At 33.7% G+C, this 14,886-nt stretch overlaps 1 protein-coding gene and 1 non-coding gene across 2 annotated transcripts; both read left to right on the top strand.

Annotated features, from left to right (window-relative positions):
- The first annotated feature begins 3,805 nt into the window (after window positions 1–3,805).
- Window positions 3,806–12,713, top strand: LOC105111789 (nucleobase-ascorbate transporter 12-like). Its single transcript, XM_011007243.1, has 10 exons — window positions 3,806–4,588; window positions 5,309–5,406; window positions 5,509–5,679; window positions 6,787–6,887; window positions 7,204–7,339; window positions 7,490–7,540; window positions 8,690–8,977; window positions 9,918–10,152; window positions 11,184–11,470; window positions 12,089–12,713. Exons 1-10 carry the CDS (start codon window positions 4,072–4,074, stop codon window positions 12,308–12,310), a joined length of 2,106 nt encoding a protein of 701 aa, XP_011005545.1. The 5' UTR covers window positions 3,806–4,071; the 3' UTR covers window positions 12,311–12,713.
- Window positions 12,714–13,402: 689 nt separating this feature from the next.
- On the top strand, window positions 13,403–13,476 carry TRNAN-GUU (transfer RNA asparagine (anticodon GUU)). The gene has a single exon. It is a non-coding gene; the product is annotated as a tRNA-Asn (tRNA).
- Window positions 13,477–14,886: the final 1,410 nt, after the last annotated feature.

The raw sequence follows: 14,886 nt of genomic DNA on the forward strand, positions 1-14,886 counted from the left end.
AGCTAATAAAAATAATTAATCAAATATAATTTGATTATAAATAAATTTTAAAAATTGAGATTTATAATATAATTTATAAAAAAAATTACAATTTTTAACCTGAAAAAATCAAGAATTGATTAAATAAATTTTTAAAAGTATCATAAAATAATATATGTGATTTTATTTCAAGGATAAATTAATATTTTATTATTTATAGTTTCAAGGTTATTATATGAATATAATAATATTCCTTTTATTTTTTTTATAAAAAATCAAATAGTACATAACACTTACAAAAAAAAAAAGAATTAATACTTAGAAGCATAACAAAACCTCTCTCCTTAAAGAATTTAAAAAAAACATTATTGATAATTTATGTAAATTATCGTTAAATGTTAGATACTTAAATGACATGTGATATATAACCATCCAACTTTAAAATAATTATTTAAAATAAAAAAATATTTAATTTTTAAATAATCTTTTTATAAATTATAAATAACTCTAAATTCAACTAATAAAATATTTGAAACTTTTTAATTTTTTTAAAATTAATTATTTTCACCGCATGCATAACCTTTGAGAAACCATATACTTCTACAAGTCTCCCGATGTAAGCTTTTGAGACCCAACTTCTCAGGACGCTACTTGGTAAGTGGATTGTTTTGCTTCTATAGTTAGTGAATTCACTTCTAGAACGACTAGTATCCTAATCATACTGTGGTATGAATACATAAATTATTATTAATAATAACAATATGAAAAACCCGCTCACATCGTAGATAAAAAAACTATTTGATTAAAGATAGAAATAAACTAATTAAATTAAAACTTTCTCTCTACCTAACTATATATTATTATAGAAACTCGAACGTTCTACTTGAAAAATGATAGTTTAGCCCCCGAGTAAACCCTAACCACAAAAATACGCAAAGCAAACAAGGTTGCCCTTGCCCTTATTCTGGTTTCGTAAACACGAAATCAAGACCCGTTTCAGGCTCATCCAGGATAATTGATCCGAATAAATATTTTTCTTGCTATACTTTCATGCACAAGGCCACACCTCACTCGGGTAAAATAACCTTTTTGGTCTCGTGGAGGCAGCAGATCAAAGAGAAGAACTTCTGCGTTTCATGTATAATTGTCCTTTTCAAAGAACATTCAATGTCACTCTCGTGATTAATATTTAATACCAAAATCAGAGCCTTTATTGAACGTTTTTCAAACCCATTAGGCTGCTGCTGGCTATGAGATCTCAATCCCCTTCAATTCCTGCGACACGCTTTTACTTTTGTCACCGGAAAACCATGCTGGCCTCCACCGCCTACAAGACCCCATGAAAGACGGCGCATCCTTCGTTGTGGGGATTCTTTTCTTGTCTTCTTGACCCCTTTCCCTTGGCTGTCGAGTGAAGAATTTACGTGGGATGTGTATGAGAAAGTTTTAAGCCTAGAAAAATATATAAGTGATTAAACAATAACATAATTTTTAGTTTGATTAATAGATTAGGGTAGAATCTGATAGACATGTTTTATATATAGTGTTCTATGTTATTTTTTATTTTTCTAGTTATTTTCATTTTTTAGTTGAGTTTTGGGATTTTATTTAATTTAAGTTTCATTAGCCAGATGAATTTTAACTGCTACAGTCTCTGTATGTCTCTGTATGTTATTTTTCATAACAGATTACTGAGATTATTATTATTATTATTAACTTTTAAAATTTATAAAATCATAATTTTTCTATATCTTAGCCGTGATTTTTAGTTCGTGTTTTAACTATTATTTAAATAGTCGGTGTGCTATTTTCAAAATAAATTATTAAAATTGTTGTTGTTGTTATTATTAATTTTTAAATTTTATCCTATCAAAGTTTTTCGTAAACACGAAATCAAGACCCGTTTTAGGCTCATCCAGGATAATTTGATCCGAAATAAATATTTTTCTTGCTATACTTTCATACACGAGGCCACACCTCCCTCAGGGTAAAATAACCTTTTTGGTCTCGTGGAGGCAGCATGTTTCATGTATAATTGTCCTTTTCAAAGAACATTCAGTGTCACTCTCGTGATTAATATTTAATACCAAAATCAGAGCCTTTATTGAACGTTTTTCAAACCCATTAGGCTGCTGCTGGCTATGAGATCTCAATCCACTTCAATTCCTGCGACACGCTTTTACTTTTGTCACCGGAAAACCATGCTGGCCTCCACCGCCTACAAGACCCCATGAAAGACGGCGCATCCTTCGTTGTGGGGATTCTTTTCTTGTCTTCTTGACCCCTTTCCCTTGGCTGTCGAGTGAAGAATTTACGTGGGATGTGTATGAGAAAGTTTTAAGCCTAATACGTAAGTGATTAAACAATAACATAATTTTTAGTTTGATTAGCAGATTAGGGTAGAATTTGATAGACATGTTTTATAAATAGTGTTCTATGTTATTTTATATTTTTCTAGTTATTTTTATTTTTTTAGTTGAGTTTTGGGATTTTATTTAATTTAAGTTTCATTAGCCAGGTGAATTTTAACCGCTACAGTCTGTGTATGTTATTGTTCATAACATATTATTGAGATTATTATTACTACTAATAAATTTTAAAATTTATAAAATCATATTTTTTTATATTTTAATCATGATTTTTAAGTTGTGTTTTAACTATTATTTAAATAGCTGGTGTGCTATTTTCAAAATAAACTATTAAAATTATTGTTATTGTTATTATTGATTTTTAAATTTTATCCTACCAAAGGTTTTGCTACAATTTATTTATGTTTTTTAGAATTAAGAAAAAACTAATTTTATTTTAAATTATCATTCATTTACTTGTGTGTGCTTGTTGTTAATGAAATTTATTGTTATAAATAGAAAAGACCGTGAATGGTAATGGGATGGAAGAGATTAACTACAATTTGTTAAGCTTTTGAATATTCAATTGAATACGTTTAAATATAATTTCCCCATCAATAGGGTCAAAATAAAATTCTTCCATTGAACAAGCATTGGCCGGAACTCCATGGCAAGAAAAATTGAGGATTTTCTCTTTTATTTTGCGAGGTTCATATCTTATTTACCTATTAACATCCATACTAATTTAATTTTACACAGCTCCCATCGATCATACCGAAAAGTTTAATTAATCAATAAATTTTATTTTACTCCATAAGAGTTTTAACCGAGTTTTACATAAATACGCTGACCTTATATTCATGTATAGAGATTACAGCTTCTAATTATTATGATTTAATAAACACTCTAATTAACTAATTAAATAAAAATTATAAACTTGATTGATAAAATTTTGCATTATGATCTGTATGTTGAAAAAAATGATAAATTTGATATTCTAAACTCCTAAAACACGAAGCTTTAGTATTATCTATTGTTGAAAATACCATGCATAAATATTTAATTTTTTTATTTTTGATTTGCTAATATTGCACACGTTTTAAATTTTGAATATATTCTATCTTTGTATCCATGGAGATGCTAAAAATTGTAATTATCATGATGTAATAGGATTTTTAATTAACTAATTAAATAAAGGATTTAAATAAAAATTCTATCTCAATTAGAAATCCTTCTTGCCACAGTCAATGATATCTTTGACTGCATTACTACCACTAATTAATCAACAAATAAACAAAAGTTGTTGCTGATTGACTTGGAATTGCGTCCTTAGCCGGAATCACTCGCAATTATTTAAATAAAGAACAAAATTAACAATCAATACATCACCATCCACAACAACGGCTAATTAAATTCTCTCCTCGAGTCAAACATTTTTATTACATCACATCTCATAATCTCGCCTAAAAAACCTTAAAAAACCAAACGACAAATGGCTAACGCGGTTTTATCTCCTTCACTAGCTGTCTTCCTCTTTCTCTCTCGTCGTATCTTTCTCTCACTAGAAAAATTACAGCAACAAGCTTCAGTTTCTCTTTCCAAAGAAGGCACGTACAATCTTTTTCTCTAAAACCCCACTACACGCTCAAAACCCTAACGACCCGTTTCAGATCTGCACAGCATCTCATCCTTCTGCTATGCACTTTCGAGGGAGAGGAAGGGATTGAAGTGTTAAGATTAGAAAATGTCTACCTCTGACCCGAAAGTCGGACCCAAACCAGGTCAGTGGCCACCAGCACCGGAATCTGCAGCAATGCCGCCGTCCTCCTGGGCTAAACGAACTGGGTTTAGGCCCAAGTTTTCTGGTGAGACCAATGCGAGCGATTCTGGACAGATTTCACTCCCTCCAAGGCCGAAAGAGCAAAAGAATTCACAGCCGGATGTTGAAGCGGTTCGGGTCAGGGCAACACAACCACCACCAGCGCCGCCTCCGGCTGCAGTGAATGGGACCGATAAGGCGGTGGTCGTTCCAGCAGAGAATAAGGATCAGACAGTGGTGAAGAGGAGGAGGGACTCTGATGGTGGTAGTGTTGGGGGAGCGAAGGATGGTTTGGGTCCTGGGGCGGGTCCGAATGGCGTGCCGGAGGGTCCGAGAAGAGCAGTGGTGAGGAATGAGGAAGTGATTGATGTGGAGGATGATGGATTTGTCAGAGAGAGACATACACATATGAAGTACGAGTTAAGAGACACTCCTGGTCTTGGTGAGTGTTTTTTTTTTTTTTTGGTCTGATTGGTTAATGACTGACTTAGTTGCAGCCCGATCGGTTATAAGGAGTTCGAGGGAAGTGAAAGTAGTGTGCTTGTTTTGTTGTTTTAATTGATAATTTGAATTGGGTTTTGTTTGGTTTCATAGATCGTATGGTTCTTTTCGGAGTTGTGACTAGTTTGGATTAGGTTTTCGTACTTCATCAGGTATTATGAGAGTAAAACAAGGTGTTATAAATGGATTTTTAGCAATTTCTTTAAATGGGACAGTGCTGATTTTGAGTTTTGGAGTTGAACTTGTTCGTTAGGAATTTTGCGAGTAGACATCATATTTTATTTTTTGCTGGTAGTTTGAAATAATTGGGTAGCACTATGATCGAATATTTGATGCGTGGGATTAGTTTATTTATTGGTGATCATTAGATATCGTGGGGCAAAAAAAAGACGCTACTTTTTGGTTAATTTTAGTGGTCATTTTAAATTCGCCAGGATTTGGTTTTTGGTATCGCGCTTCATGTTTTATTTGTTTATTCAATACGATGGAAGGACTCTTTTTGTTATTGGATTTACTGGCAACTAAGCAGGGTTTTGTTTCATGGTTTAATATTCGAAGCTTTATTTATTGATCCAAAATATAGATTGTAATGTTTAACTTTTTTATTTTTATTTGGTTTGTGGTTAATTTTACTGGCTTATTGTTTTTTGTAATGTTTCAGTTCCCATCGGTCTATATGGTTTCCAGCATTACCTTTCGATTTTAGGTTCATTGATTCTCATTCCACTTGTCATAGTTCCTGCAATGGGTGGCACTCATGTGAGTAGTGGTGAATTATTTCCTCGAACTTCTTATGATATTCACTGTCTGGTAGAAAATATACTGTGGTTATCTTGATCTGATCTGATTTAGTTGGTGTAGGAGGATACTTCAATGGTGGTGTCCACAGTGCTATTTGTTTCAGGAGTAACCACTCTTTTGCATACGTCATTTGGGTCAAGGTTGCCTTTGATACAGGGCCCATCATTTGTTTACCTTGCTCCAGCACTGGCAATAATCAATTCTCCTGAGTTTCAAGGACTAAATGGAAATGTAAGTTTCTTTTGTTCAGATTTTGTTTAGTTAGAACATACATGTCAGTGGTTGTCTTTTTGTGTTTGTTACCATGCAATTGAGATCACGAGCTCTTTTTTTTTGGTGCTTGCCTCTGCTAAAATAGGTGATGTTTTATACAAATTTCATTCTTTGTTCACTTGAATAATTATAACACTTTGATGTGGAAAGCACCCTGTTCACCTTTTACCATGTTGTTGTTTGTGTTTGCATGGCTTAGTTTTTCTTAAATCATTTTCTTTGAAATGTTTTGTATTATTTAGAGGATTAACAGCTTGCAATAACCAAAAGGCCAGTAGAATGTAGATGATTGATATTTCATCAAATCAGCTTGCTAACAAGACTGAAATAATGTTAACTGCACAGCCTTATTTAGCTTTGAAATTAAAATTTTGGGTTACTAGGTGATATTTGTGTCTTAAACATAAATTCTAATAAATATGAATTTGCTTAACCAAATCATACACTAGAATCTAGATACTGTATCAGAACTCTGTGCTAAAACTAAAAAGGCATCACAGAGTTATATGGCATCTCCGTTATATATATAGATCACCTGAAAGACTCTAAAAAGTGAGGGTTCTTGAGAATTTGTAAAATTTCCTCCTTTTAGTCCTGGCCCATCAACTGGCTTGCATTATCAAGAGAGTTGGTATGTATGTGATTGGTTGGTGGATTGTCATATTGGCTTGCTAATTAGCTCCTAAATTTTCATATTTTTATGCAAATTGATTGCTTAATTTTTCATGCTTAGCTGCTCAGACTTTTAAAATTTAAAGAATATGAGAATTTAGTAGTGATCTAAAGCAGTGGTTGGAATTTCCGAAAAATATTAAGTTTGCCAGGGTAAGAAGATACAAAGAAAGTAGAAGAAGACAGGACATACGTAGCAAGACTCGATCTGTAATTCTGTATCATTGATTGAAGATTGAAGTTTTATTATTTGTAAACCAAGCAATCATAAGTTATTATCTAAGTTTATGAAGAATAATTTTACAAGAAAGCTCAGCATGATGTTATGGAAAATTTGGTTACTGAGAAATATATCGTCCTTGCAAGATTTGTAAAATATTTTTCCTTTGGCAGAATTTCAAGCATATTATGAAACAGCTACAAGGAGCTATAATTATAGCTTCAGCTTTTCAAACAATACTTGGATATAGTGGACTGATGTCAGTATTTTTGAGGTACAATCTCAACATCTTTACTAGCTGCACTTTTTAATGAGTTACTGCTCCTTCACATTTTTGTAATTCCATGTTTTCTTTGAACGACATGCACTTTTTCTTTATTCCTGCAAATTGTAGTACCAAGAGCACTGTAGCTTCTCTCAAAAATAGTATCAGAATGCCCTTGAAGCATGAGCTGAAAACCATCTCTGTCAATGCTGGTGTTCTCAAAAATGTTCCTGGCTTGATGACTGCTTCCCTCCCTGGCTGTCTTTTGTCTCTCTCTAAAGATGCACAATAACTCAACGTCTGTTTTGTCTCCATTCCTTTTCAGGTTGATCAATCCAGTGGTTGTTGCCCCAACTTTTGCTGCTGTTGGGCTTTCTTTTTATAGTTACGGCTTTCCACGAGTTGGTACCTGTCTTGAGATTGGTGTAGTGCAGATATTACTGGTTATTATGTTTTCTCTTGTAAGTTTCGGTGAAGCGAAAGTTTGCCTTGAATTATAGTATTTAGTTTCTTTTGGGAGTATTGCCTTTTAATTCAATTTTTATTACTGCAAAAATTATTTATTATTGTTATGTGCTAAAACATCTATTTTTTTCCCATGCTTTCTGCAGTACCTGCGCAAGATTTCTGTTTTTGGTCATCGTATATTTCTTATTTATGCAGTAAGTTTTCTTTCATGTTTTAGCTTTCCACTAGCTACTCACCTGCACTCTGCCGCGAGTTAAATATTTTTATCTTCCATGAAAAATTATATATGCAAGTTTTTTCAACGCATATTTGTAGTTCAAAAAATTTAACAAATAAAAAAGTATATGCACACATGTAATCAAATAAACTAAGAATTATGTGTGCTAATAAATAAATAAAAAATCATTAACGACACCTGAAAACAAAACTTGAAAAACTGAGAGACATGTAGATCAAGATATTTAATCTTGAAAAATAGAACATTTACCTAATCATGTGTACTAATTAATTAAACGATAATAGAAATAAATGAAAATATTAAATTGATTGAATAAAATAAAAGGAAAAAAAATAACATGTAAGGTTATACATATTAAAAATATCATAATAAATATCATTTGAAAAAAATATTTGTTATTTTCATACACGTGAATATCATTTGAAAAAAAATATTTGTTATTTTTTTACACGGAGTTTATCTACACAAAAGATAAAAACAAAACCATATGTGAATCAGAAAAACCTCTCCAAAACCTAAACGCGTAACAAAAAAATCAATATTATTTAAAAGAAGTTTTGTAAACAAAATAAAAGAGGAGATATTAATGTTAATGTAATTAATTTTTTTATTTAAAAAAAGCATCAATTGAAATAAAATCAATATGTTTATTACTGTTGCTGTCTTGCGCTCCCTTTTTACATCATCCTGTCATTATTTTCCTTTGTGTATCCTGTAATGTTTGCTAGAGCTTACCCAAATGGCTAAATTTCTGTTTGAAATCCTGAGCAACGTATCAGCCACCACGATGACGTCCTCTTCTAAGAACCAGCAAAGACTTCTCAGTCTAAAAACTCCACTTCTAGGGACAACCAAACAGAACTGACAAATACCAGTTGAATGACCCTCAAGATAGGCCAAATTGGAGAAACCAACCAATACCTAGCTTTAATATTGTTAGCACCTTATTTCAGTGCTCAAACCACACTGGCCTTCTAATCTTGGTCTGAGTATTGGTGGTGGGGTTGGTGTTGAACATTGCACCCTGCTTTAGCAACTTAATTCATAAGACCATTACATTGTTAAAAATGGTATTGCGAAATAATGAGGTTAATTTCATTGCCAGGTTCCATTGGGTCTAGCAATCACATGGGCGGCTGCTTTCCTTCTTACTGAAGCAGGAGTCTATAGTTACAAAGGTTGTGATGCAAATGTTCCAGCATCTAACATTATATCTGACCACTGCAGAAAGCATGTTTCCAGGATAAAGCACTGTCGAGTTGATACTTCCCATGCACTGAAATCTTCCCCATGGTTTAGGTTTCCTTATCCATTACAATGGGGTACTCCTGTTTTTGAGTGGAAAATGGCTCTCGTTATGTGCGCAGTGTCCATCATCTCATCTGTAGATTCGGTTGGTTTCCTTTCAATGTCATGATTGACACCTCTCCTGGAGATTAACATTTTCTAGCAATTTAATTTCCTATATGCCTCTCATTTTTTTCACTTTAAATTACACTGATCTTTATCATAAAACATCCTGGAGTTTCCACATGCATAAAACCACAACCCTTTTTTACATAAACAGAATATAATTTTTAGGATTTGGCCTGGATTTCCTGGTAAAGAAAAGAAAACAGGAAGTGAACTCTGAATGCTCTGGTCGCATTGGTGAAATGGTTGAAGCTTGCTTGAGAAGCGAATACTAATTATGTTTTTACCGTCACTTGGATAGTTTTCTTAAAGTCAATCTTAGTAAAGAGGTTGCTATAATCTAAATTAGGATCATAAGATATCTCATTCTGGAAATTTCACTGTGGAAATATTGGAAAAATTTATGGCCATATGTTCTAAATATACCTTTTTTGAAAATTGCTAAGCATCGTGTCAAGAGATATTAATGCGGAAGACCCTTTCTGCTGTGGTCAATAGTGTGTTCTCTTTAAGATTGATATGTGCTGAGAGGTACTTCTTAGCACTTGACCTTACTTATTACCACTTTACCTTGTTACAAATTCAGGTTGTTTACTCTTTAAGGTTCATTCATACTTGATTCATGTATTTTTGCTGTTTTTCTCGTGGAGATTATTCATCTGTTAGCTAGCATTCATTAAAATATCTGTTGGCTGTTAAAAATAAAAAACACATATCTGGGAGAGTGCTTATGCCTGTAAAGTCAATAAAATTCTTACTTCGTGCTTACAGAAGCATAACACTCTAAACTGAGATAGTAACAGCGACATACATGAACAAAATTAACATTTATTGTTGCTCTTTGTTGTATAAAGCTGCTTCTATGACCTATTAACAATTAGATGACCATATCCCTGATTTTGATTTGGGTTTGAACCTAGGTTGGTTCATATCATGCATCTTCATTGTTGGCGGCATCTGGACCTCCAACCCCAGGGGTTGTTAGTCGGGGGATTGGTCTTGAAGGCCTTTGTAGTGTCTTGGCTGGTCTATGGGGTACTGGAACTGGTTCTACTACTATAACTGAGAATGTGCACACTATTGCTGTGACTAAAATGGGCAGCCGCAGAGCAGTTGAATTAGGTGCATGTGCTTTGATCCTCTTATCCCTTATAGGTAAGTCTTTAACTTAATAGTTTACTTCATTAATCAGAGCACTACAAACTTTTTGTCTGTAATTTTATAGTTCACAACATTGGAATTGTATGGATTGGTTGATTAACAATGATGGCGGGCTTGTTTCATTTGGTTTGTCTAAGAGACATCTTATGGAACAGTCAGCTCATGATGTGTATTTGGCTGGTTTATTTGCGGTTATTGTGTTTTTATCATTTTGCAGTTCTTCACTGTAGTGTTTTAACATGCTGCACCCAGCACCCTTTTGCCAGCATTTGCCTTGCAATGAAACCAAAATATCATTTGGTTCATTACTGTGTGATTGAAATAGCTGTTAAATGACATGCAAGATAATCGTTGCAATCTAGAGGAACTGCTCAAAAGAATTAAAGGAAGAAGACACATAATGACTAATAAACAGCTGTCAGGGCTACCCATCTTTTCCTAGGATTGTTTTGACAATGATCTTGAGTCAAAGTATAAACTATCATCTCTTGAACTTGAGAGAAAAGAACTAAAGAAAAAGGATGAAGAATTGCCCAAGTATTATGGGTGTTAGAAATTGTTAATTTTAACTTTAGTTCAAATAAACCCATCTCATAATGATCAGAGGTATGATGAATAATTTAGAAAAGATGCGTTTCACAGAACTTACAATGGAAAAGTTTTTATTCATAATAAAATCATGCTAAATTTGATGCCAACAATCATATGGTTCTGGTTGAATTATGTTGAAAAGTACTGATCTAGCATGTTAGTATCGCTTAATAATGTAAGTGAACTTGTAAAACGAGTATAATGTGCAGATCAAATTTAATTTAATACCTGTTATCCTCAATTATAAAGGTTGCCCATGGCACATTTTGATTTGGATAAAACTATTTTGGTTTTGTTTATTTATTTATTGAGCAGTAAAAGCATTTTGAATTTAGGAGCATGCACAATTGATCCAGTTCAGAGGCTCCTTCTCCAATCTTCTTTTTAATTTTCTGTACTCGGTATTTATATATCCTACTTTTCTATTCAAACAGGTAAAGTTGGAGGATTTATCGCCTCAATTCCTGAAGTCATGGTTGCTGCTCTCCTTTGTTTCATGTGGGCAATGCTTTCAGCATTGGGATTATCAAACCTGCGATATAGTGAGGCTGGAAGCTCCCGGAATATCATCATAGTTGGTTTATCTTTGTTTTTCTCCCTGTCTGTACCAGCATACTTTCAGCAATATGGCATCTCTCCAAATACAAACTTGTCTGTCCCAAGTTATTTACATCCATACATCGTGGCCTCTCATGGGCCATTCCGCAGCAAATATGGAGGGGTATGCATCTGTTGATTTATATTTACTATTAAATTTTTTTGTTGGCATGTTAAGATCTTGATAGTTTCATTATCAAACAATGTCCCTTTATTCTTCATTAAAAAATTTGCATGTTATTGATTGCGAGAAACATAAATTGAAGTTATAATGTTTTTTCTTTTTCCTTTATGTTTTCTGACCAAAGAAAAAGCGCTGCAGCATGATTGCATCTATTCTCAATTGCATTTATCATACCTCAATTTAGGGTGACTACTACCTTCAGGGATCAAGATTTTTCTGATAGATGCTCATACACTATCGACATAATAGCTGAAAGATATACTATTCTATTTAATTGTCATCTTTTAATTTGTACATTTTCAGATACATCAAAATGTGTTTTTGATTGAATTTTCATTTAGCATTTCCTTTTTTCCTTGAAACCATGGATTATTGGCTGACCTCATTTAGCAAAGAAGTCTTAAGTTCCCACTTCCCATGTTTCAACTTCAGTTTTTTTGAGAATCTCTACAGGGACTTATGCCCTAAACCTATTTTGTCAACCATAAATGGAAATTACTGTAACATCATCACAGATCGTTTTAACAGTTTTGGCAATTTCTATATTTTCGTTTGCAGTTGAACTATTTTTTGAACACGTTACTGTCCTTGAATATGGTGATTGCATTCCTTGTTGCTGTCATCCTGGACAACACTGTGCCTGGCAGTCAACAAGAGCGTGGGGTCTATGTATGGTCTGAAACTGAGGCAGCAAGGAGGGAGCCTGCCATTACGAAAGACTATGAATTGCCCTTCAGAGTTAGCCGGATTTTAAGATGGGTAAAATGGGTTGGATTTTGAGACAAAAGGCATTTTAGTTGCCATGTTGGCCATTTTCTGATTGTCAGAAGCTAATCGACAGCCATTCAGAGCGGATAGCATTGATAGAGCTGCTTATGATTCTAAATGCAAGTCACGCTCGTTTCATTTCGGTAAATAGTAGGCAACAAACTGATTTTTGTTACACGGCTGAGCCTTCTTGGGGCTATAGGTCTTATAGAGATGAGTTTTTGTGTACATTTGCGGATCCGGAGGGATCTCACGGTGTTGTAACTTGAGATTATCCATGATGTATCTAGTTTTGAATCATTGTCATTGAAATTTGTCTTAGGGGGGCTTTTTATGCTTGAGAAAACATTGATAATCCACCCGCACTATGTATATTTTTTCCAACTATATTCTTAATCACCATCACTTTACCGCATGCTGGATTTGAGATTGTATACAATGGATCTCTTTTTTTCATCTTTGAGCGTTCGTTTCACAACTGCATTGGCAAGATGGAAAATTAGTGGCTGCTTCTACTTGTCTGTCTGTATGTTGCATTGCATAACCATCCTTGTAATATTTAATAGTTGTCTTAAGGCTTAGGAGTTGAATTCCTTTCCATTCCTTTTGATATTTGTTCCTACTTCGCCCCCTAGAGTTATAATATGATTAACAAATGTGCTGTGGACAAGATGTGTGGTATTCCAGCGGTTACCAGCAGAATTTTGCTTAAAATTGCGGGACTTGCGTTGGATGTTTATCTTTCATGATGTAAACTGGATATGCTTCTCTTCATTTCTCTCGATGACTAAATAGATTTGATAAATGAGAACACATTAGCTTGCTTGATGGCTTGAAGTTGACAGCTTGTAACTTGCAAGCATTGGCTTTGCTTGGATTTTCTGTTCATGTTTCTTTGGTTCAAGTATTTCAAGGCAACAATGAACGCAACACCTTCGCCTGTATTGTTTTCTAGAAATAAAAAGAACTTTCCTACTGCGTGGGTTTTTCAACTCTGGTGTGCTTTGCTATTGGTGAACTCTTAGATTCCTGACAGATCATTTTGACCTAAAAATTTTAATGTATAGAAAGAAATATTAGTCATTACATTCCTTCACCAACATGGCTGGAATAGCTCAGTTGGCTAGAGCGTGTGGCTGTTAACCACAAGGTCGGAGGTTCAAGCCCTCCTTCTAGCGACAGAATCTATCTTTTTTTTTTATTGTTTCTATATATATATATCCTCGAATTTTATTTAGAATTTCATACATAATATTATGAAGAAAAAATCTACTCAGCATCCGAACTAAATCTTGATTTTGAAGGATATGTCGACATAGCTTCTACCTAACATCATTCATTATTTCCATGGCTACAGTTGTAGCCCAGGTGAGAAAAAGAAACAGCATCAATCACAATCAGAGAAGGCATGAACTAGGACCAGGGCAAGACATGGATCCGAGTTTCTAACTATTCATTTTTAAGAGATTAGTCAGCTAAAACATGATCTAATTCTCACTGTAATGAAGCTTGATCTATATCTTTTACTGTATCAAAACGTGGGGTTCCTTCAGCATTAAATAAAAAGTGCAGGAGACAGTAGAGTCAATGCACTAGCTGATAATAAAGATCATCACGAGCATGGCTGCAGAAGATCTACGTCCTGTTTATTGGTAACAGAAAGTCTTGTTGTTAGCTAGTGTCTCAGTCTCACCACATTTGCTACCAACAATTCCTTTATTGCTAAAGTCCATTCGATCTCATCTCTAGGACCACCCCTCTGCATTTCCCTCGACAGCCAGAAGCTGATGTCTTAAATATGCATGCCCTTAAATTTATCTGATCAATACTTTTGGGAAACTTTAGAATAACGATAGTTTGAGCATCAATAGCTTTCAAGATCAATATTGAATTTAAGAAGTAAAACAAATATTATCTAATCTGTGATGGCTATCAGCTTTTTATGATGCTAAAATAGTCAGAATATATATATATATATTCTAGTACTCTTTGAATCTAAACCATTCATTTCAGCTTAGAATTCCTTTTATGCTAGTTAGTGAATATTTAAAATGGATAGTTAACACTTCTATGTATTGAATCTGAACGTTGACTTCGAAATCAATGGTTTAAATTTAAGTCGGCAAATAGAAAAATCTTATTAATGGGCACAGTTTGATATTTTTATGATGCCTCACTTAACATATTTTTGGATTCTCCTGGCTGCTTAATTACTTTGTGCAAAACGACACCCTTTTTTTTTTTTTAGAATATATATGATGTGCAGTGAAATAATTGAGATTCACGAGATGTGGGATTATGCAATTGTTGTCTAAATTAATTAATATATCCTAGGGCTCGTTTAACTTTTTGTATAAAGTAGAGGGCACCTAGGGTGGCATTTTGTGACCATGAAGTTTAAAGGAGAGATCTGTTTTGATTCTATAATCCATATATATGTCCAAATTGTTCTCGATTATATGTGATTATTGATGTTATGTAGCAACCCAGATAATATTTTATCAGCATTTAAGAAGATCCCACTCGTTAAATACCTCTCTGTTTTGTTAGATAGTAAGCAACATGGTGGCAGATGCAATGGCAGGGGG

Source organism: Populus euphratica, unplaced genomic scaffold (assembly GCF_000495115.2).
Source record: "Populus euphratica unplaced genomic scaffold, PopEup_1.0 scaffold5.1, whole genome shotgun sequence".
NCBI classification, from domain to species: domain Eukaryota; kingdom Viridiplantae; phylum Streptophyta; class Magnoliopsida; order Malpighiales; family Salicaceae; genus Populus; species Populus euphratica.